Genomic DNA, 24078 nt, shown 5'->3' on the forward strand with positions numbered 1-24078 from the left:
CAGTGTCGTCCATGTCAATACTTCTGCCCTGCAGCCCCCTTGCCTCTCTCGGCTCATTCCATGTCTCTTGTCTGGAATGTGTTCTCTTCCCCAATAATAATAAAAATAATAATAATACTACCATCATCCATCAGGAACACTGACCAAGAGCTAATCATGTTTCCAGCAGGCCTCTAGGGCTCCTGACCACCAACCACCCTATGAACTGAAAACTATGATTATTCTCATTTCACAGCTTAGACCCCTGGGGTTTGAGAGGACCCTAGAAAAGTGAGTCACAGAACTGGGACCTAGAGCCAGGCGGGTTGATACAGAATCTGGGATTGAAACCATGATGCCCGTGTGCCCTTACCCCAAGCCCACCCATGCACCAAGGCCAGCCCAGCCACCCAACCTGCCCTCAATTCCCAAGACTTCTTCCTCCTGGAGCCTCCATAGGTGGCCATTTGTTCCATGGGGCTCTCAATCACATTACAGGCACTGTTGCTCCAACTGAAGAATCTGTTTTTGTTTGGCAGGAACCATGAGTTCTGCGGTGTTTCCCTGCCATGCCCCTCACAGTCCTGGGTCCCTCGGGCTTACTATGTGCCCATGATGTGTAAGTGAATGAACTAACCAACTAACTAATGAAGGAACAACCCACCAGCGCATCCAGCCATTCCTCCTTGACACCACCCTGGCAAACTGGAAATGAATCCAGACTCTTGGGAAAAGGGATCCCCATCCTATCATTTATTCATTCATTCAACAAACACACATTGTGTGCTGTGCACAGTTCCAAGCACAGGGGGGCTGCCCAACGAAACAAATTCCCTGCTTATATTCAAGTGAAAATAAGACCGTAAGAACCCATACCGTGTGCCCACCATGTGCCAGGCACTGTGCCTCGTGCTTCACATACACACAAAGTTCATGCCAAAAGCCTAAGGAAATAAGCATGGACCACTGTCCCCTACCACACACGGGGAAACCATGGCACAAAGAGCTGGCCCAAGTCTCAGAGCTCCCTCCACTGCCTCTTAGGGATCACAATAGGCTCTGCCTGGAGAAGCAGAATTCTGGGGACCCCAGGTCCCAGCTCTAGCTGAGCTGAATGGCCCCCACCCATGTTTACCCCGGCACAGATGGGGGATTGAGGCTGCGGCAGCTGGGAGATGCCGGGCCCCACGCTGCTCACACTCAGGCCTTTGTCCTAGGAGCCAGCACTTGCCACAAGCTGCCCTGGTGATGTCAGCTCTGGGCAGAGTGCAGGGTGCCTGGGGGTGGGGAAGTGCTTTCTAGAAGCCCCCAGGGCTTGGCGAGAGAAGGGTCCAGGATCAAGGAGTTTTCACAGGATTTTCACAGCCACCAATGACACTTCCCAGCAAACACTCTAGATTGTTGTTTCACTTTATTTTCTTTAAAAAAAAAAAAAACAGGCAAACACACACAGAGCTAGCATTCACTCTTCTCATTACATTTCAGGCACTATGGGAAGAATTTCTGAGAAGTCCTTAAATGCCCAAAATTCACAGAAGTGATTCAGGTGAGGCGTCAACCTCATGGTCTTCCCAACCTCCTAATGGCAGCACGTTCCTGGACTGTCCTGAGTCCTCCTTTCTGTCCATGCTGCCCCCCGGCTGATCCCACCCTGACTCAGCTTTTTTTCTTTCTTTTCCTGGACAGAATCTCATTCTGTCGCCTAGGCTGGAGTGCAGTGGTACAATCTCAGCTCACTGCAACCTCCGCCTCCTAGGTTCAAACAATTCTCCTGCCTCAGTTTCCTGAGTAGGATTACAGGTGCACACCACCACACCCAGCGAATTTTTTGTATTTTTAGTAGAAACAGGGTTTCACCATGTTGTCCAGGCTGGTCTTGAACTCCTGACCTCAGGTGATCTGCCTGCCTCGGCCTCCCAAAGTGCTAGGATTACAGGTGTGAGCCACCGCGCCTGGCCTGACTTGGCTTTAAACACCATCTTTCCTTATATTGAAAACACTCAGGTTTATCTCTCCAGCCCCTAAAATCCAGACTAGAGTCTCTGCTGCCCACCCAACGCCCCACCTGGATGTACTGCAGGTATCTTAAACCTCACACATCCAAAAGGGAATGTTTATTTCCCTGTCCTACCCTAGCCTGCACCCTCTTGGGAAAATGCAACTCCATTCTTCCAGTTGCTCGGGCACAAAACTCTAAAGTCATATTTGATTCCTTTCGTTCATTTATATCCAAAGTCAATGATCAGGCAAATTGTGTCAGCTCAGGCCTTCAAGCTCTATGTGAATCCAACCACCTCTCCCACCATGACCACACTGTTCTCAGACACCATCGCTTCCTGCCCGGACATTGCAGTAGCCCTGCAGTCGGTTGAATGGTGTTCCCCAAAATGCCAGGCCCCCACAAAACCTCAGAATGCAACCTTATTTGGAAATCGGGTCTTTACAGATGTATGGTAATTAGTTAAAATAAGGTGATGCTGGATTAGAGGGGAACCCTAAATCCAATGACTCATGTCCTTATGAGGGGAGAAAGACACAAAAGGCGGCCATGTGAAGACAGAGGCAGAGACTGGAGCGATGCTGCCACAAGCCAAGGAGCACTGGCAGCCGCTAGACAAGATCCTTCCCTGGAGCCCCAGGAGGGAGCACCCACTGACACCTTGATTTCAGACTTCTGGCCTCCAAAACTGAGAGAGAATCAATTTTGTTGTTTTAAGCAACCCCATCTGTGGCAATTGTCCCGGTCCCCTAGGAAATGCAAACAAGCCCCTCCCTGGACCTGCACTTCTTTTTTTTTTTTTTTTTTTTTGAGACGGAGTCTCACTCTGTCGCCGGGGCTGGAGGGCAGTGGCCGGATCTCAGCTCACTGCAAGCTCCGCCTCCCGGGTTCACGCCATCCTCCTGCCTCAGCCTCCCGAGTAGCTGGGACTACAGGCGCCCGCCACCTCGTCCGGCTAGTTTTTTTTTTTTGTATTTTTTAGTAGAGACGGGGTTTCACAGTGTTAGCCAGGATGGTCTCGATCTCCTGACCTCGTGATCCACCCGTATCGGCCTCCCAAAGTGCTGGGATTACAGGCTTGAGCCACCGTGCCCGGCCTGGACCTGCACTTCTACCCAGATACTGACAGGGGGGGCCTTTTACCATGCAAATTAGCTCCAGTCATGCCTCTGCTCAAAACCCTCCCACGGCTTCCCAACCCACTGAGAATAAAACAGAACATTCTCTTTTTTTTTTTTTTTTTTGAGGTGGAGTCTCGCTCTGTCGCCCGGGCTAGAGTGCAGTGGCCGGATCTCAGCTCACTGCAAGCTCCGCCTCCCGGGTTCACGCCATTCTCCTGCCTCAGCCTCCCGAGTAGCTGGGACTACAGGCGCCCGCCACCTCGCCCGGCTAGTTTTTGTATTTTTAGTAGAGACGGGGTTTCACCGTGTTAGCCAGGATGGTCTCGATCTCCTGACCTCGTGATCCGCCCGTCTCGGCCTCCCAAAGTGCTGGGATTACAGGCTTGAGCCACCGTGCCCAGCCTAAAACGGAACATTCTCTAAGGCAATGCCATGAGCTCCAACATGAAGGGATCCCACAGAGCGATCCCACAGACATCATGCTGCACAAAAGCGGCCACACACACCGTATCCTGAATGATGCCGTTCACAGATGATGTTAGAATAGGCAAAACTAAGCTTTGGTAAGAGAAACTAGCAGAGGGATTCTGGAGGTCTGGGGGCCATGACTGGAAAGGGGCAAGAGGGAACCTTCTGGAGTGATGGGAATGTTCTTCGAACTTGGTGGTTCCATGCTATAGACATATGTAAGCATTCGTCACCCTGGAGGTGCACTTACTGCACGGATGCTACACTTTAATTAAAAAGCTTTTTTAAAATCTCATACTTGGACTGGGCAGAGTGACTCACACCTGGGAGTGTACTCCCAGCACTTTGGGGAAGCCAAAGCAGGAGGATCACTTTAGCCCAGGAGTTCAACACCAGCCTGGGTAACATAGCAAGACCCCAACTCCACAAAAAAAAATTTAAAAATTAGCTGGGCATAGTGGTGCACACTATAGTCCCAGCTTCTCAGGAAGCTAAGATGGGAGGATGGCTTGAGTCTAGGATGTTAAGGCTGCAGTGGGCCATGATGGTGCCATTGCACTCCAGCCTGGGTGATGCAGTGAGATCCTATCTCAAAAAACAAAAACAAAACAAAACAAAAAATGTCAGACTCTTTCCATTGACTAGATGCTCCTTCATCATCTGGCTTCTTTCAATCTCTCTGACCTCATCTCCTCCTGCTTTTTCTCTTATGACCTTCATTCTGGTCTCCCTTGGCTTTCTTGCAATTCCTCAAACACAATCCTACCTCAGGGCCTTTGCACATGCAGGTCGTCTATCTCTCTGAAATGCTACATAGCCTCTGCCTCTCTCTCTCTCCTTCACTTCATCCACATCTCTGCTTACATGTTACGTAAGATGCAGTTTTCCCAAAGACCAATCTAAAACGGCAGCCACCACCCTAACTCCCTCAAAACATCCTGTCACCCTTATTTTACATCCTCCAGAGAATTTAACATCACATTATCATTGAAGTTCCCCCAACTAGAATAGCCACTCTATGAGAACAGGGACTTTTCTTGCCTTGTTCACTGTCGGATCTTTAGGCCTTAGAATGATCCCTACCACATGATAAGTGCTTAGTAAGAAGTTGTTGGATGAGTAAATGAAAAATCATCCCCATTTTACACACAAGAAAACTGAGGCAGAGAAAAATAAAGCCACTGCTCCACCAGTCTCCATCACTCAGCTGGTGCCCAGCACAACGTGGATGGAAAACCAGATTCTGTCTGTTCCCAAAGCCTTAATGTCCCATAACAGACTCAAGACAGCTCTTCTGCAGGTGGCCAAAAGCTGGGAGACGCCAGCAAGGAGGGAGACAGATGGCACATGTGCTGGCACCCCACGCATCCTCCCCTGCCCAGCCCGGCCCACCCAGCTGCTGCTAGGAACAGGGCAGTGTGACCCACCAGAAAGACTGCTTGAGAGAGGGAGGGAGGGAGGGAGGGGGAAAGAAAGGAAAAAAAGGAAAGAAGGAAGGGAAGGGAAGGGAAGGGGAGGGCAGGGCAGGGCAGGGCAGGGCAAGGAAGAAAGAGAAAGAAAATTCAGCCCTTCCCTTCCCTTCCCACACCCTTCCCACATATTTCTGCTTCCCAGGACCCAGCTGAACCTGAGGGAATACCCTCAGAGGGTGGGACCCTCAGCCAGGGAGCCCAGAGCCTGGGCAGCAGGGACTGTCGCAGGGTAGTGCTGCCTGCAAGTCGACAGGTCACTGCAGACATGGCCATTTCTGTCCATGTGGGGTTTGCACTAACGTGACTTCGTCTTTGCATTCTGCCCAGACTATTTTATGAATATAAGTGCAAACACAGAAATGTGAAGATGTAGATACCGGCTATGAAAAGCAACAGTGCTGAAAGCTTAATTCACTTGGGAGAAAGATGGAAATCAGTAAATCAGTCCGCCAATTTGCCCTTCCTCAGATGTTCACTGGAGCTGGGCCAAGCAACATGAACTCACTTGTGAAGGAAACATACATTTGGAATCGAAATTCTGGAAACACTTTGTTGGAGACTGTGCGTGAAGGAAAAGTGCAATTAGGAATATTATTTTATAGTTTAGCACTGTAGGAATGTGGTTCACACTCTGTATGTTATGTTAGCTTATTGTTCTACTTTTATGTGCTGAATTCGGTGTGTGCTGTTGGGAGAACAAACTGTATGGGGGAAGAGATGCCTGTGACCAAATGAGAAGGGATTCAGAGGTGAAAGACTGGGACTGAAACCCAGGATAAGCTCAACCACTTTTCTAGGATGGACCCCTAGAAAGTCACTTAATATTGTGAAGTCATCAAAATCACCTGTGACAAAGGCTATGCAGTGTCCCCTAATGTATTCTTCTTCCACAGCAATCACATTTCTAGCTGGGCACATGGCTGCCCAGAATAAAGCCTATATTTCCCAGCCTTCCTTGGATCTAGGGGTGGCCATGTGGCTGAGTGCCGGCCGATGGGACGTGAGGGGAGGAGATGTGTGCAGCTTCCTGTGGCGCCCTGAAAATGAGAAGGGTATGCTCTCCTTCCCGCCCTCCCTCCACCCCACCACCCGGAATTGGGATGTAGTCAAAGGTCATCTGAGACCAGGTCAATGAGCACCATACCCTAGGGCCTTAGCCCCTGACACTGGAGCCACTATACCAGCCCCAGACAGTCTGCACTCACACTGTTAACAAGAGGGAGAAGTAAGAGTCCACCTTGTTTAAAGCACTGTCCTTTGACAAAGCAGACAAATGTTTATCTTGACTCATACGCAACAGATAGTGGTTTGAAAGGCTCAAAGGAGGTCACAAATAAGAATCCGTTTTATACATAAGCGAGGCTCTCTACAAGTGTAGGGAACACCATCATGGATGTCTACAGTTTTTCCTGACTAACATCCATTCCCAACTTACCTGTATTCCCACAAATGCAAACCAACTGCTTTAGGGATCCACTCTACCCTTAGGCTCTACTGTATGGATAGACCTGACCCCATCCTCCATCTCCAGAAGTGACCAATCAGAACACCACCACCAATTACTCTGTCTACAGCAATTGGTTCAGGGATGAGGTTTTTAGCCAATGAGCATCAGACCTAGGATTTTTGCTGTTACTATAGGGAAAGGGAAGTTCTCTCAGCTATCCTGGAGCTGCTCAGCTATCAAAGGTATAAGCCTGGAGCTGTTGGGGACCACCCTGTTACCACTTGGGGAGAGCCTGCCTTGGAATGAAGCCACAGCAGAGAAAAGGAGAGTCAAGCGACACACATTCCTGATGACATCATTTGAACACCCAGACTCTGCCATGTCTGTAGCCCTCTCAGGTCTTAAACGTCCCAGAAAAGTGAATCCCTCAGTTTGTGGTGGTGGTGGTGTTTGTTGTTTTGCTTCAGCCAGTTTTTGAGGTTTTGTTTTTTGTTTTTTTGAGACAAAATCTCGCTCTGTCTCCCAGGCTGGACTACAGTGGTACAATCTCAGCTCACTGCAATCTCTGCCTCTCAGGTTCAAGCAATTCTCCTGCCTCAGCCTCCTGAACAGCTGGGACTAGAGGCATGTGCCACCATGTCCAGCTAATTTTTTTGTATTTTTAGCAGAGACAGGGTTTCACCACGTTGGCCAGGCTGGTCTTGAACTCCTGGTCTCAAGTGATCCACCCACCTCGGCCTCCCAAAGTGCTGGGATTACAGGCGTGAGCCACCGCACCTGGCCGCTTAAGCCAGTTTTAATTGGATTTTCTTTCACTTATAATTAAATAATCCTAAAAATACTAGTAATCCTAATAATAATCATCGTAATAATGACAATAGTATTAATAATTACTACTCTTGCTGCCATTTTTATTAGAACCCTTACTTTAGACCAGGAATGGGCAAAGTCAACCCTAATACAGCCCTCTGCTTGTTTCTGTAAATAAAGTTTTATTGCCACACAGCCACACCCACTCCTCTACACATTCTCTATGGCTGTTTTCATGCTACAACAGCATGGGCTGAGTCGTGGTGACAGGAACTGTACGGTATGCAGAGCCAAAAATATTCCCCAGCTGGCCCTTTATGGAAAAGGCTTGGCGATCCCTGCTTTAGGCAGGAGATCACCCCAGCCAAGGAAGGGATTTGGCACCATGGGGCAGCATGAAGTCCCCTTGTGCCCAGATGCCCAAGGCTGAGGCCGAGTGCAAGGGAGCACCAGGGCTGACGGGTCAACTTACCAAAAGGAAGGCGCGCACGGTGGGGATCTTGTTCAGCTCCACCAGCAGCCTCAGCGCTTTCTCATGATTGCTGCAATACTCCTCGTACACGCAGAATTTGTCCTTCTGCAAGACAAGGACAGAGCCTGTGGGAGGCAGGTCATGGTAGAAGGCAGGTTCCCTGACATGTGCCTACCGCTGGGCTGGCAGGGTAGTGGGAAAGGGCTCCCCTGACCCAGGAGAGGCTACAGCAAGAGGAATCTCGGGTAGAGCGGCTTCACTCACTACCAGCTTCCCAGTCTCCACTCTTGCCCCAGGTCTGCACCCAGGAGCCTGAATAACCTTTTGGGAAGCAGTGTGGCTTGGGGGTCAAGAGCATAGACTCAAGAAGAGTGGCCTGGGCTTGCACCATGGCTCTGTATTTCCTGTGAACCTGGGCAGGTTACCTGACTTCCCAGTGCCTCAGTTTCCTCATCTGTAAGGTAGAATTAATAAAAGTCCTTAAGTCAGACTTGTTATGGCTGGGGGCTAGCTCTGTTGACCTCCAGACACCCCTGAGCCCAAAGATGGACTCTTTCCAGCCTAAAGGTCACCTGTGGGTCACCAGTTCCAGAACCATCAGTCAGGGTTTCCGGAACTGGAAGAGACAGGAGCCTTCTTAGCAGGAAGCTCTCAAATGAGCATTCTTGGTTCCAAATGGTTCACGGAACCCGCCAAACCCTAAGCAAGAATGCCGTGGGTGAGGTCACTGGAGGAGGAAGGGTTGCAAGGCCTCAACCCTGGGCTAGGGGTGGGAGTGTGCAGGAGACCCGAACAAGCTAAGGAAGGAAGAGGTGGGTCCACACAGCAAGCAGCTCATCTTGTTTCTAAACAAGCCCCCAGATGGCCTTCCGATGGGAGGCTGCAGGAAATAGGAAACCAAAGAGAAGGGAGGATGGGTTTAGAATGAACGGGCATCCCCAGCCCACTCCAGCTCACTCTGGGGGCTCCCTGTGCATCGTCTGAGCAGACACTCCGAGCCACAAAGTGCCCAGGTCAGTGCTGATGGCTAACACAAAATGCACACCCAGCACGTAGCACAGACTGCCCATCACACAGTACAAGCTGCATGCTGCTCTCCTGGAATGGGGGTTAACTTACTCATTCCCCACGACAGCCTTACATGGCAACTACTGTAAGAAACCCACATAGCCATGAAAAAAACAAGGAAAAGTTGCTTCCCCAGGGTCTCGCCGCTAGTGCAGTGGCAGAACCAGGACTCAAACTCCCTTAACCCCAGTGACAACATCAGCTCAAGGTCATGGCACAGGGTAGGGTTGGGAGTGGGAGGCAAATACCCAGGGTACAAATCTCAAGCCACAAATCTGGACTAAGCTGCATCCCAAGGGTACTGCATCAGAATACTGAAGGGCACAGAGTGACTCCAGAAACCCAGTTCCACGTTCCCTAAGTAGAGGGTGACCTTGGGCAAGTGCTTTACCTCCCTAGGCCTTGGTTTCCTCATCTGCAAAACGGACATCATAACTGACCTTCAACACTTACGCTGCTGGAGGATTAAATAATATATGTGAAATGAGTAGAACGGTGTCTGGCACACAATAAGCACCGTACAATACTTCAAAGTACTCTACAAATATTACTACAAACATAAACATACTCAATAAACATGGATCAATGGGGGAAAATATCAGACAAATCATGTTACAATGACCCACAGTGCACCTCCATATACACACACATACCACAAGACAAACAATCTTGATGCATACTCCAAGAAACCACCCAATGACCTCAAGCATCACAGCACGCAAGCTACAGGCTCCAAACACCACCACCGACGTCAGCATGCACACGGACACATGCACTGAGTCACAAAGCACAATTCACTCATCAAATATCTGCAGTCCACTGAGATGCCAACACACACACACAAAGACACACACAACCACAAGGCAAGGAAGGAGAAGAGGGGACCCCCAGCACCCCCAACACTGCCCAAGCAGACCTTTTTCTACTTCCATTTGTCTCAAATGAGCCTAAGGGGCCATCAAGGCCAAAAGGGCTGGGTGAGGAGGCATCTGGGCTGCAGGGGATCACCCAGCCATAGGTAAAACCTTGTGAGTAGGGTCTGCTGGGCACATATGGAATCAGGGTTTCAGCTGCAGACTGTGGTGATGCAGGCTGCAGGGAAGAGGAAGAGGAAGAGGAAGAGAACAACTATTTTGTTGTAGGTGACAGGAACTGGCCTGTCTGGAAACCTGCTCCTGCAGAGAAGACCTGCACCGACGTTAAAAGCCCCCATGACCACTCTCACCAACCACTATCAGCATCAACCTTGTAAGTGCCAAGGAGAAGTTCTGCAGCCAGACCATCTAGGTTCATAGCCCAAGTCTCCTGGTCACTAGCTCTTGGTCAAGACAAGTAACATTTCTTGGCCTCTGCATTCTCATCTATAAAGTACGGACAACAATGATATCATTACCATAATGGTGTTGTGGGGATTGGCAGGTGAATTTATATTACAGTGCTTGCAACGGTGCATAGTCAGTGTTCACTAAATATTAACTAGTATCATTATTGCTTATTAATGTTGTTGTTATTATCACCAGCATGATTGTTTCAGAAAATTCATTATCTTTTTCATTGAACTGGTCTGTGACAGGGTAGGGCGGTAGGTGGGAAGGTTCTGACAGCAAAAAAAAAAAAAAAAAAAAGACAGGCAGAGTCAGGAGGAAGGTGGTAGCGGATAGACTTGTGGGTTTAGGGAAAGCCTTGGGAGGGTCCCAGGCAGATTTTGGGAATTATGTTGGTCCCTGACCCCAGGATGTTTTACTTCTCATTTGTGCACTGTCCTTCTCCCCTGAATCTCCTGGGACTGTCATCTCCATGGGGACAGCGTTTGCATCTGTTGAGGTCACTGCTGTGATGTCAATGGGGTCAGCAGCCACTGGCAGAGAGCAGGTATCATGACTATTTGATGAATGAAAGCAAGAAAACAGAAGGAGGAACTAAGAGAGGCCAAGGGCCCCTCAGACCAGCTCCGTGCTTCTTCCCAAGCTGGTTCCACCCCACCCCAGGAACCACAAGTGAGCACATGACCCAGGCAAAACCAATCAGAGTTCCCCGTCCTAATAACAGTGGCCATGTGACCCAAGCTGGGCCGCGAGAGTCCGCAAGGACTCATGCTAGAATCACTGGGAAGAGAAACTCTCTTTGAGCTGCTATTGAACCCCTGCCACCATGCGAGGCACGCACCCCATAAGCCTCTCCCATTCTCCAAGAGTGAAATCAGCACCGCACAGATAAAAGCAGAGCCTGAGATCAGAGAAAGACCTGGTCCTGAAATCATCATACGGAGTCCTGGATCTAGCTATGTCTGAAGCTGACCTACACTCCTGAACAATTTCACTGACATGCATCAGTAAAGTCCTTGATTTGTTTAAGCCTATCTGAATTGGTGTTTCTGTCACGTACAGCAAAGACAGTTTTGATATGTGCACACTCTGAAAGGGAGAAAATGAAATACATAGACCCAAATCTTAGTGAGGTGACAGGGACTCTCTGTCCATCTCCACAGAGATGAAGGCAAGGGATTGGGCCAGAAAGCAGGGACAAATTGGTTTCTTCCCACATGCCAACCCCAGTCACTGAACACTAGTGAGGAGGATTCTGGGGTCCCACAGGAAGCCCAGAGGCAGAATGCTGTGATTGATTAGCTATGTCTGCCACAGGTGCGGGAGAGGGAGTAAGTAACAAGCTCACCACTGGTTTGTCATTCCTCATCCCCTGAGCCCCCTCTACAACACAGTCTGCAGTGTTTTCCTCTCCTTCAGCCTGTGGGAAGGGCAGGGGCCCAGGGCTTGAGGCTTGGAGAAGTTAAATTTAGCAAAGGACAACATCCCCTCTGCAGCACCGTGCCCAGTTCAATCACACCCGTGTCCTTTCATCCAGCCTGACCCTAGCTGCATCGCAGGCCTGAGACTCTGCAAATATGGAAACGCTGCTCTTGACAGCTCAGAGTCCAAGTGTTCCATTTCCTCCTAGGGGCCCCACATGGGGCTCTGATTGCTTTGCCAGGAAGAAACGGACAATTAGTTGTGCATACACAGATGTAGTGGGTGCGCAACATGTGGCTGTGGGTTTGGGGTGAGAAGGGGGAGAAGGGGACAGCTGCCAGCTGGAGACAGCCAGGGGAGGGGAGCTCACCCCCAGGAAGGGCTCAAGGATTGTGAGAGGTGGCAGCTGCTGTCCACGATACCCAGGTGACAGTGGTTCCACAGGGACCATCAGCTCCAAACCACTCATTTCACAGCCAGCAAGACTGAGACCCAGAAAAGGGAAGGAGCTGGCCCATGCAAACATATCCTCCAACGGGGAGAAGAGAAGTGAGAGTCAGGTCTCAATTTTTCAACAGTCTCCTCAACTTATTTACCCATCCACACAGCTGCGGAGAGAGAGGGGTTAAAACATAAATCAGACCACACTACTCCTGTGCTTAAAACCTGCAGTGGCTTCCACTGCCTCAGAATAAGATCTATGGTCCTTACCTTGGCACGCAAAGCCCTACAGGATCTGTCCTGCCCCCACTATGACACCCTCAAACTCTCTCCATCACTCACTCTGCTCTGGTCACACTGGTCTCCCTTCTTCTCTCAAATGAGCTAAGCTTGCTCCTAGCTCAGGGCTTCCGCCCTTTCTCCCCTCAGTCCAGATCACCCTCCCCAAAATCATCCCATTTCACCACCTCAGAAAGGCCATCCCACCCTTGGGTTGCCAGATACAAAATAAAACCCAGGACACCCAGGTGAATGTTCATTTCAGATACATGTTTTTTTTTTTAGTATGTCTCAAATATTCCATAAGATATGCTTCCATTAAAAAAATTACTTGATGTTTACCTAAAATTCCAATTTCCCTGGGTGTCCTTTGTTTTCATTTGCTAAATGTGGCAGCCCTGGCCCTGACCTCCTGATTGAAAGCAACCTCAGGCAGAGTCACTCTTCACCACATCTGCATTTTACGTTCTTCACAGTCTGCACTGGCATCTGAAATGACCTAACCAGTTAAATTACCCTCTGTTTCACCCACCTACGAGCAGTGTGGCAGCAGGGAGCAAGTCTGTCTTATTTAGTACAGCATCCCCAGGGTCTAGTGCAGTGCCTGGCACACAGGAGATGCTTAGTATGTATTTCAGGAGACCTTATCACATAAGACAGTGAAAACCACAGACTCTACAGCCTGAATGTGTCAGCTCAAATCCTGGCTCTGATGCTTCCTAGCTCGGTAAGTTTGCTTTATAACTTAATCTCTCTGGGCCTTGGTTTCCTCATCTGTAAAATGGGTACAATAATAGTAACCACCTTTAGAGACTGTTGTGAAGTTTTAATGAATGCATATCTGTAAGGCACAGAGAACAGGACCCAGTGCAAAGAAAATGTCCACTCAGTGCTAGTTTATGATAAACTCAGTAGTTACTGGTTGGGTTTTGGGGAACAGGGGTTAGGGACTCTTCCTCCATCTGTTCAGTTAGGTGGCACTAGTGGGCTGGACTGTGGGCCAGGGCCCCTTCCTCTCCTGGAGAGCCTGTCTACAGAGCTCTGTTCCCAATTAGCATCTCACCAGCCCAGATGCTGCCATGGCCATGGGAAAATGTTTCCAGGCAGGGAGTAAATGGAGTAAACAAGCCGGGGAAGGAGAGTGGAAAGGAAAAATTGAGACCTGCTTTTCCTTTGGGGTTGCAGTGGATGCCATGGTGCACTCCTCAAATGCCTGTCACGGAGAGAGAGAGATGCCCCTTACCCCAGGTGCTGGGAGTGGGGGCTGACAATGACCCTTAGCTAAGGCCCTTCCCTGGAGTTGCCTTCAGCCTAAGAGGGCTGCCTGTCTGCAGTGGTACACCCACTCCTGAGGACAGCCCACCAGGCAATGAGGGTGCAAAGGCCTTGCCCACTTGCTACAATTGTGCGTAATCTGAAGAGCTATCCTAGTTCCAGAGTTCTTTCCAGATGGGACTATCAGCAGCTGGGGTGGAGTCTCCGCAACCTCTCCTTTAGCTGCTTCCAAGAGGCCACCTGTGTGCAAATCGCCAGCTTCCAGAAACCCAACATACAGAGGGGCGGCCTTCAAAACTCCTGAGACAGACTGACTCAGCCTGTCCTCCGTGAGCAGGCAGGAAGAGGCGTGATGATTTTAATTTTTAATTAAAAAGATGATTTTAAATTAAAAACACTGGATCACACACTGAGAACGCTGGCTCCTTTTTCAATAGGTCCGGTTAGCTCAAGGAGGGTCTTAGCTGGTGTGATGTAACCAGCCTCAGGCTGAGAGGCTCAAGCAGTTAATAGTTTCTAGATAGAATGCGGTAACACCGCTTGGTTTCTACCGCACTTATTTTGACAATTACCTTCTATTTACAGCACTCATTTTCTATTTTCAATGATGATGCAAACTTCTCTTTTTAAATAAGTTTATTGAAGTTGTGTTAAGTGAATCAATTTTTTAAAGCATTAAACAAGTAATACTACAAAGGATACTCAGATATAGCTGAAATTCCAAACTTAGCACGTAAGCTAATGAACTGAGGAACCCTGGCTTAGCCCTTAGGAAGGTCGAAAGCCCACTTCTGCGGCTGGCACAGTTGTGACCTTGAGCTTAACCTTTCTCTCAGTTTGCTCGCATGTCCAGAGGACAAGTGAGCTCAGGGCTGGATTTTTTTTGTTTTGTTTTGTTTTGTTTGTTTTCAGACAATGTCTTACCCTGTCACCCAGGCTGGAGTGCAGTGGCTTGATCTCAACTCACTGCAGTCTCAACCTCTTGGGCTCAAGTAATCCTCCCACCTCAGCCTCCCAAGTACCTAGAACCACAGGCACACATCACCATGCCCGGCTAAGGGGCTGGAATCTTTCTGATGCAGACAGAACAGCGAGCATGACAGAGTCCCTGTCCTCGTGTTGTTTACATTCTAGGGAGAGCAGACAATAAGCAAAAAGGAGCAAAAGATCCGATGTGTCAAAGGGCGATGCGGACCGTTCTGTTGAGAATGACAAGAGCAGGGGAGGGGCAGGGAAGGACAGGAGTGCAGCAACTTAAACAGAAGGGCATGGAGGCCTTCGCGGAGAAGACGGCATTTCTGAAAAGCTTTCAAGGCAAGGAGGGAGAGAGCCGCAGGGATGTCTGAGGGAACTGGTCCAGTAGAGGTAGTGGCCTGGGGCAGGAATGGGCTCCCTATTCTGGGACAGCGAGGAGACCTGTGTGGCTGGAGCCAGGGGAGTGAGTTCCAAGGAATGGACAGGGCATGGCGGAGTGTGGGGATTTTATTCCAATGACGCAGGAACCTTTGGAGGGTGCCGGGACGGGGGCTGAAGAGACCTGACTGATGTTTCTCTCTGGTGGCTCAGGGGAGAACCAATCTCCAAAATACTTCATCTCTGTCAAAGCCTCCTACATGCATCCTTGCACCTGGGCATCATAGCAGCTTTGTGAGGCTGGAAGGACAGGAGCCCCGCTGAGGTGCAGGGGGGCTCATGATAAATCACCTGGAATGGGGTCCAGTGATCCCAGGCCTGGGGACCCTGCACAAAGTCACACTCCAGAGAAGACTGGGAGGTTCCAGAAAGCGCTGGATCACATGAACAGATGTGCACATAACCCAAGTGAGAAACAATTCCTGGGCACTTATTATGTGCCAGGCTCTACCAACGTCATTCATTCTCTCAACCGCCCTAGAAGGTGAGTTTTGTGATACCCACTTTACAGATGAGAAAACTGAGGCACAGAGAGGTAAGGTCATTCTCCCAGGATCACAGAGCAAGGAAGTAGCAGAGCTAGGATGCAAAGTCGGGCAGCTGGGCTCTAGAATGCTTGATCTCCCAGGCCTAGGGAGGACACCAGCAAGAACCCAGCCCAGAACATCCTCCCACAAAGGCCTAAATGTCCACCCTCCACATGTCATGACTCTGATGGCAAGTGCAGCCTTCACCAGGTACCTAGTTTGATGAGGCTACATGAGGAGGGTCCCAGGTAGCAGAAGAGAGGACATGGAAAAGAGGTTGCTTCATGCACACTGAACTTCCCACCCCTAGCCCCCCAGCCCTCTGCTGTATCTCTGAGCAAGTCAGGAATCCTACAGAGAGAGGTAAGAATAGCCCCACTGTGTCCTCAAGGTCCAGGGCTCCTCTCTGACAAGCGAGTTAAACCCACTTCCCCACAGCCTCTGGGACTCAGGCAGAGAAGCCAAAAGGCCTGAGGAGGGCCGGGGCTTTTGGCAAACTGGATAGTGCACCTTGAGGATCCTTTCTCCCACTTTTGCTAAGTACAGACAATCCTGCCCAAGCTCAGATCATCACGTCACAGCCAGCCCCAAGGCCATGCCTTCCAGGAAGCAGGCCGGAATAACACCCACAGCTGACACACGGCATTGGCTCGGTGCTGAGTCAGGTCATTCATCCTCATGACAGCCCCCTGGAGCAGGTATTGTCATTACCCCCATTTTACAGAGTTGGAGACTGAGGTCCTGAGAGGTGAAAGGACTCGCCCAAGGTCACTGGGCTGGCGAGCAGTAGAACAGGGATTTGAACGTTGGCTGTTGGCTCCAGAGAAAAAAGCACTTCCTGTCTCCTCTGAACCCGAAGGGAAGACTGTCCCTCCCATTCTTTTCATTTTCCTATTCAAACACCTTTACTGAACCACTGTGGCCACCTGCCCCTTCTCACCACCTCCACTGCTACCATGCTGGTCCGAGGCACTGTCACCTCACTTGGCAGGGTAACCTCTTAGATGTCTCCTTGCTTCCGGCTCTCCCTCCACACCTGCTCCCCCTCACAGCAGCCAAAGGGTCCCTGCAACCCAAAGTGGACCACGTCCCTCCTCTGCCCAATGCCCTCCGCTAGCACCCAGCCCACCTGCGCCCCACTGTGCTCTTATTTGTCCAGTTCCAAAGATGGAGGAGCATCTGCCATGTGAACAGGAAGATAACGTCGACCTTTATTGAGCACTTACTGTGCCAGGTGCTGCACTGAGCAGGCTCCTTGTATTATCTCGCTTAATCCTCACAATGTCACGGATTTATACCCCATTTAAGGGTAAAAGGAAACTGAGGTACAGACAAGTTCAGTCAACTTGCTGAGAGGACCACAGTTCATGAGTCGCTCAGCAGCCTGGCCAGAAGCTCTCCTTGCCCTCACTTTCACATAGAGAGTGGCTGGCCCTTGGCTGAATGACTGCATCCTGGGGTACTCTGCACGCCTGATCGCACATGAGACTTGCCCCCCACTGCCCTCTGAGGGCAGAGTCACACAGCTCCATCATCTTAGGCTCTGGTCACTCAGATGTGATCCCCTGGATAAGTGAGTTAGTGATGATGATCATGATCATGATGGTGATGACAGTCTGAACAGTGACCGAGTGCTGATACACCAAAGTTTCTCCACCTCGGCACCATGGATATTTGAGGTCAGATGATTCTCTGTTGTAGGGGCTGTCCTGTGCATTATAGGATGTTTGGTGGCATCCCTGGCCTCTACCTACTAGAAACCAGTAGCACCCCAGAGCTGGGACAACCAAAAATGTGTCTGGACATTGTCCAATGTCCCCTGGGGGCCAAAATCGCCCCAGCTGAGAAGCTCTGCTCTAGGCTCTCTATCCTATTGCTTTACCTCTGAGTCTTGCCATCAACCCTGGGAGGTAGGCGGAACTATCCCTACTTCGCAATCACAGGAGGAAATAGAGGCTCAGAGAGGCAAAGGAGTTTGGCTCACATCTCGTGCCCGTGAGGCTAGTTCTTCTATCTGTGAGGGGGGTCCCAGGTAGTACAGAAAAAGAGGCTATGGAAAAGCAGTTGCCTTCCTTCTTCCAGCCTACCACCCACAATTCCAAATGCGTTAGTAATCCTGCAGGAAGAGAGAGGCTACTGCAACAAGCGTCAGCCTCTCTGAACAACAGCCCAATGGGGTACCCAAGGATCAGACACCCTTACTGGCCAGTGGGTACCTGAGCTGCTCAAACCCAGGTCTGTCTGATGCCAAGTCTTGGCCACTAGCTACCTCTGATGGTCACTGTGGCAGAGGGGCCCCGCCAGGCCAGGAGGTCACAGGACTCCAGGACACATGCATTCAGTGAGGGCCCACCCTCTATGTGAAACTGAGGGAAAGGAGAGTCACTAAAAATGCCCACAGTCTGCTGGGCCTGACCCACCTCCCATAGTTCCGGGGATGCAGACTGGGCCCACCTGCCCAACTTGCTACCCCGTCTCCCAGACAGACCTACAGAGGAAGCTGGTGAAAGGGGTTGGGGCAGGGACCCAGGGAGAAGCCCACTTCTCAAAAGCTAGAGTCCACCAGGGGCAGTGGCATGGTACTCACGAATTTTAAGAAAACGTTCCCAAGTTCATGCTGAGACTGTGGTTCCGGGTGTAAACAATACTCCAAGGCGGCTAAGAAATCCTTATGAACTTCCAGGATGTCTTCAATGTTCGAGAACAGGATCTGTGAGGAAAAGACAGGCCAGAGGGACAGCGTGAATCAAGGCTCGGAGGGAGAGCAAAGCCAAGCATTAAAAAAATACAAACCTCGGTGCAGGTGACACTGTAGTCAAAGAAGAACTCTCAACCACCGGAACTGGTTTACCACTAATAGAAATCATTGTAATCACAGAAATATTGCCAACATTTATTTACTATCATCGGGATTAGTGACTAATTCTGTGTTAAGAACTTTACATGCATTCATGGAATCTAATCCCCACTGTAAATCCATGAGATAGAAACTACGATTATCCCCAATTTACAGATGAAGAAGTAAGGCTCAGATAAAATAATATTCCCAAGGTCAAAGTCTTGCAAGCAGTTCCACATTTAGTATGCAGACATTCATCACAGTCAGACACAACTGCTGTGTCCAGCCACAGGATGGATGTTGAAATTACGAGTATATTTCCATGCACCCATTAAAACGACGTGGTAGAAGAAAACACAGTAAGGAAGGAGGTTAGAAATACGCTGCCTAAACTCTCACAAACAATATATGAGATTCCCTGTTTCCCCACATCAACCTAAAAGTGTAAAACACTAGTACAATTTGACCCAGCAATTCTACATTTTAGAATTTAACCTTCTGATCAGTTGTTCCCAACTAGGGGCAATTTTACCCACCACCCCTGCCACACACACATGGGATATGTGGCAACTGTCAAGGGACATTTTTGGTTGTCACAAATTGGGAGGAAAAGGGGTGTTTCATAGACAGAGGCCAGGGATACTATTAATCCTTCCTGCAATGTATAGGACAGCCCCCGCAATGAGCAATTATTTAAAAATACAATATGATTGTATTTTTTTAATTATTATTTTCTTTTTTAGAGACGGAATCTCGCTCTGTCACCCAGGATGGAGTGTGAAGTGCAGTGGCGCGAACTCGGCTCACTGCAACCTCCACCTCCAGGGTTCAAGCAATTCTCCTGCCTCAGCCTCCCAAGTACCTGGGAATACAGATGCATGCCACCATGCCTTGCTAACTTTTTTTGTATTTTAGTAGAGACAGGGTTTTACCGTGTTGCCCAGGCTGGTTTTGAACTCCTGAGCTCAGGCAATCTGCCCGCCTTGGCCTCCCAAAGTGCTAGGATTACAGGTGTAAGCCACCTCGCCCAGCCCTCATGATCGTATTTTTTTTTTTTTTTTTTTTTTTTAAGAATAGTTGTAACAGCCAAAAACTGGAAATAACTCAAATATCCATCCCCAGGAGAATGGATAAGTACATTGTGTTGCATTCATACAATGAACACCATACAGCAAGGAAAAAGAGGGAACCACAGCTACACACAACATCACGGGCAAATCCCACAGGCAGGCAGGGACTCGAAAGAGCTCACTTTAACATAAATTTCAAGAACAGGCAAAATCAATCCATGGTACTTGGAACCAGGGATTACCTTTAGGGAGGGAGGACTGACTGAGGGGGCCCAGAGTGGGTAGCTGGGGCTGGGAAATGCTCTCTGCCTTCATTTGGGTCACGGTTACACTGGTGCATGTGTATGGAGACACACACTGCATTCAGCACTAAGGATTTGCACCCTTTACTATACGACACTTCGACCTCATTAAAAAAAAAAAACCTGTACTAAGTCGCAGTTTACAATTATAATGAATGATTTTTAAACTATAATAAATAGTATAATAAATAAGTGGAGTCAACAGTCGGTGCTCAGTCATATTTGCCGAATGAATGAGTGAACAAATGAATGCAGGCATAGAGTTTAGATCCTAGGATCCCACTGCATGAACACACACCCCCTACCCCCAGGACGAGCCATGCAGAGACCTTGAGCAAGTCCTTGACATCTCTAAGACTCAGTTTTCTTATGCAAATAATTCGGTGTAGCATTGTCAACATGCAAGGCCACCGTCCAGATTAACCAGGGCGTTTGGGGGGAATGTCTTCTATGACCGAGTCCTTTGTGTGCTGCAAATACTGGGCATCTTGGACACCAGGACCCTTAGAGCCCCGAAGCCTGAAAGGCAGCTCAGAGAGTGAGGTCACACAAAAAGCCAGGCCTGGAGAGCCAGGCTGGAGCCGAGCCATGCACACAGAAGGCCCATTGATCTCCTCCTCAAACTCCCCAGAGCCACGGCCAAGGCCAAACTGGACCCAATTACTCATCAGCCCTGCCTGGACACTGGATGCCCAGGGCGGGAGCGGGGGCCGGGGCTGCCAGAAGAGGGACTGGAGGTGCCAGGCTCCCGGGGGCACTTGGGAGAGGATTTTCCACTGGCTCCAAGCCTGAGGGCCCGACACGAGGAGCCCGGAAGACGGGGGGCGGGTCACACTGAGCACAGAGGGGAAGTCTTGGGCTGGAAAGTGGGGCCCAGGGCTGATTCATGCTGACGTCCACCAAGCACAGCTTGCTCACAGGACAAGAGGCCTCCAGGGGCTACAGGGAGTAAGCTGGGGCAGGGCAAAGCTGGTGGCCAGCAGTCAGCGGGTGACACGCCTCTGCCAGCATGCACACTCTCTGAGCATGGGAAGAGCAAGGCATAGAGCAACACAGATATGCTCTAGAAAAGGGGCCAGTCCGAGCATCCACACCTTGACATTCTCCTCCGTGAGGCCCTTCTCCACTGAGTCAGCCACGTTCTGCCGGATGCGATGCAGGAATGCCTGGAGGAGAGAAGCAGAGAGAGGTGAGTGTCTGCGTCTCCAGCTCTCCCATGGAAGGCCCTACAGAAGGCTCTCAAGTTCAAATGCCAACTAGGATCTGAGAGGTACCATGGGTCCAGGGACACAGGCAGGGGATGAAGAAAAACGTGCTCTGCTTACACCTTAAACACACTGGAACAGCCCTCGCTTCCACACTGAAACCAGGGGTGTACACTGTGCACCTATGACACCAGGCCCTGCGCTGGGCCCTGAAGAAACAGCAGAGAAAATCTCAAAGCCCCTGCCCTCGAGGAACCTCTGGCCCCAAGAGATATACACCTGCTTCCTCACCCATGGGCACCTCTCAGACTCTAATTCATTTCCCTTTTCAATTTTTTTTACTTTGCTTTACAATTTAACTTCTGAATAATAACACAGTCACATGGTTCAAAAGTCAAAAATATAAAATGGCAAAAACACAGAAAGTCTGTCTCCTTACCCCAGGCCCAAACCATCGAGTACCTCTCCAACCCCTATAGGAACCCCAGCTACTAGTTTCTTCAGTATCCTTCCAAAAAATCTATGCAAAAACAAACACACACACACACACACACATCTATTCCTTTTTTTTTTTTTTTTTTAACTTCTCTACACACCAAAAAATAGCAACATACACTGGATGACCTGCACCTGGATTTTCTACTTAATATAGCTCAGAGATCCCTCCAGATCATCTCACGAAGAGCCTCCTTCCAGATGCCAGGAATCTACTGTTTGAATGGACCACAGTCCTTCTACCACCCTTTCAGGAGCTTGGAACAGACAAATCACGTCTCTCCTCCGTGAGACGCAGCAGATGAGTGTGACTATACCAGGGCAGAAGCGACAGGGGCTGCAGGAGTTGAGGGTGCACCATTCACGTGGGGCCACGTGGGGAGGCCGCAGGCCCGGGACCACCAGAGGTTCAGATTTGGGTGTTTTTTGTTGTTGTTTTTTGTTTTTAATGAAACCAGAAATTAGAATTTTTTTAAAAAGAGAAATCTCCCAGTTTTGAAGTGTTGGTGAAAGAGCTCTCTGTTATTGCAAGGAACTGGATTTCAGGGGTTGCGTGTAAAAGTGGGGAGACCAGGGCAGTAGGGTGCAGTGGTGCCAACAAGAGATGACGGTGGCCTGGCACCAGGTGGTGTGGGTGGAAAAATGGCAGAAAGAAGAGCTGTCAAGGGGTCACACGGATGGGGTGAGAGAGTCACAGCGATCAATGTTGGGGGAAGGAGAGACAGCAGAGTCAGCACCTAAGGGAGACCAAGGCCCAGTACCCACAGCCACCTCCGCCTGGTTTGCCCCAACTCCAGGATGTGGGATCTGGCTGTAGCCTAACCTGGAAGCAGCCACATGGAGACCCCTGGGAAAAGGAATTCACGTTGCTGGTACAGCCGCAGGGCCATGGGGAGCTGTGGGGCCTATCAGTCACCTGCCCTGCCAAGACAGATGACAGCTTGGGAGTCCCCAGAGGGGCTGGTCCAGGTGAGCACCTGGTCTTCCTGTCACAGAACCCAGGTGCAGGCTGATTAAGACAGGGGCTGCGAGAGCCTGTCTCATCCCACCACGCTTGTCTGGGGAGATCTCTGAGAGATGGCAGGGACAGCCCAAGATAGTGCTGGGGTCAGGGGAAGCGGGGCAGGTAAGCAGAGAGGAGGGTGGCCCTCCACACACGGCTGTCAGATCCTTTCCATCACCCAGAGACACAACACGTCCATGCCTGCCCCCAGGAGCCCAGCCACCTGCCCAGACTCAAGCCTCTTGGGAGGGGGTGCAATGACAGTCCACAAGGCGAGTCACAGAAAAAGGCAAGACATAGGAAGGTAGCTTTGTCTCTGTCCACACAGAGTGCAGAGCCATCTCAGCCAGTCTTGGGGCTTTAACCCATCTATGCCTAGAGTTCCATTACTGGAACACTAAGCTTGTGGGAGTTATTTATATCCTACTCTTCAAGGTCATTGCCAAGGTCTGATTTTTTATTTAAAAAAAAATTGCAACCTCTGGCATAAATGGGTTAAATCCCCTTTTTTTGATGACCCCCATGTTTATATCCCCGGCCTGGACTTCTCCCCTGAAACCCCAGACTCTTATCTCCAGCTGCTGATTCAATGTCTCCACCGGGATGTCCAAACTCAGCCTGTCCAACACTTAATTCCTGACCTTCCCCAAATTCATACCGAGCTCTTCCCCACTCGATTAATGGCACCTCTGCCTTTCAAGGGCTCTAGCCAAAACCCACCAGCAGTCCTTAGTCCCTCTCCTCTGACATTCCATTTCCAGTACATCAAATGTTACCAGCTTTACCTGAACACTACAATCACTGGTCCCCATCTCCACAGCCACCCCCCGAGTCCAAGCCATCATCATCTCCTGCCTGGACTAACACAGCCATTTCCCTCCTGGTCCCCTTCACCCTCCCAAAAGTCTGTTCTCTACACACACAGCCAGGGAGATCCCTTTAAATATGTACAAAAGATCAGTTAATCCACGCCTTTAAAATCTCCATGGCTTCCCACTGCACTTAAAATCCAAATCCTTCCATGGTCCCCATGACCTTGTCCTTGTTAACCTCTCTGATCTCATCTTCTAGTACTTCATCCTCCCACATAATTCAATATAAATAATCTTCAGCCACACTGTCATTCTAGATTCTATCCACCTGCCAAATACACTCCTGCCTCATGACCTTTGCATATGCTGTTCCTGTTGGCAAGATGTTCTCCCCCGTTCTGCCCTGAGCAGCCTCCTTATCCATCTGGCCTTAGTTCAAACGTCATCTCCACCAAGAGGCCCTCCTCTTCTTAATGCAAACTCCTATCTTCCCATCTTGCGTTAAGAGCTCATTTGACAGATGAGGAAACTGAGGTTAAGCAATCTATACAAGATCCTAAGGGAATGGCCAGGACAAGCAGGGATCATGGCTGGGATGAAACCATAACCCCCAATCCAACAACAGAGGCCAGGTTTGGAAACTGGTGAGTTTGAGTTTCAACCACGGGTCCTTCCTGCTGTGTGACTTCAGGGAAGTGCACTAGCCTCTCTGAGTCTTCATTTACTCTTGCCAGTAGAGATTATAGGAATACAACACCTTTTAGAATGTCATGGGATAAAGTAAATGGAAGCTCCCTGAAGGTCCAAATGTAGTGCTCAGCAAACAGCAGGTGC

General features: G+C 49.8%; 1 protein-coding gene across 1 annotated transcript in view; it reads right to left on the reverse strand.

The window, feature by feature from the left end:
• PREX1 (phosphatidylinositol-3,4,5-trisphosphate dependent Rac exchange factor 1) overlaps positions 1–24078 on the reverse strand; it is a 207831-nt gene that overhangs the window by 105624 nt on the left and 78129 nt on the right. Inside the window, exons 2-4 of the mRNA XM_010383869.2 lie at positions 20824–20895; positions 18106–18228; positions 7769–7873 (exon numbers count right to left, since the gene is read on the reverse strand). Of these exons, the coding sequence (XP_010382171.1) occupies positions 7769–7873; positions 18106–18228; positions 20824–20895 (300 nt within the window). The remainder of the gene's footprint in view (positions 1–7768; positions 7874–18105; positions 18229–20823; positions 20896–24078) is intronic.

Source organism: Rhinopithecus roxellana, chromosome 13 (genome assembly GCF_007565055.1).
Source record: "Rhinopithecus roxellana isolate Shanxi Qingling chromosome 13, ASM756505v1, whole genome shotgun sequence".
In the NCBI taxonomy this organism is placed as follows: domain Eukaryota; kingdom Metazoa; phylum Chordata; class Mammalia; order Primates; family Cercopithecidae; genus Rhinopithecus; species Rhinopithecus roxellana.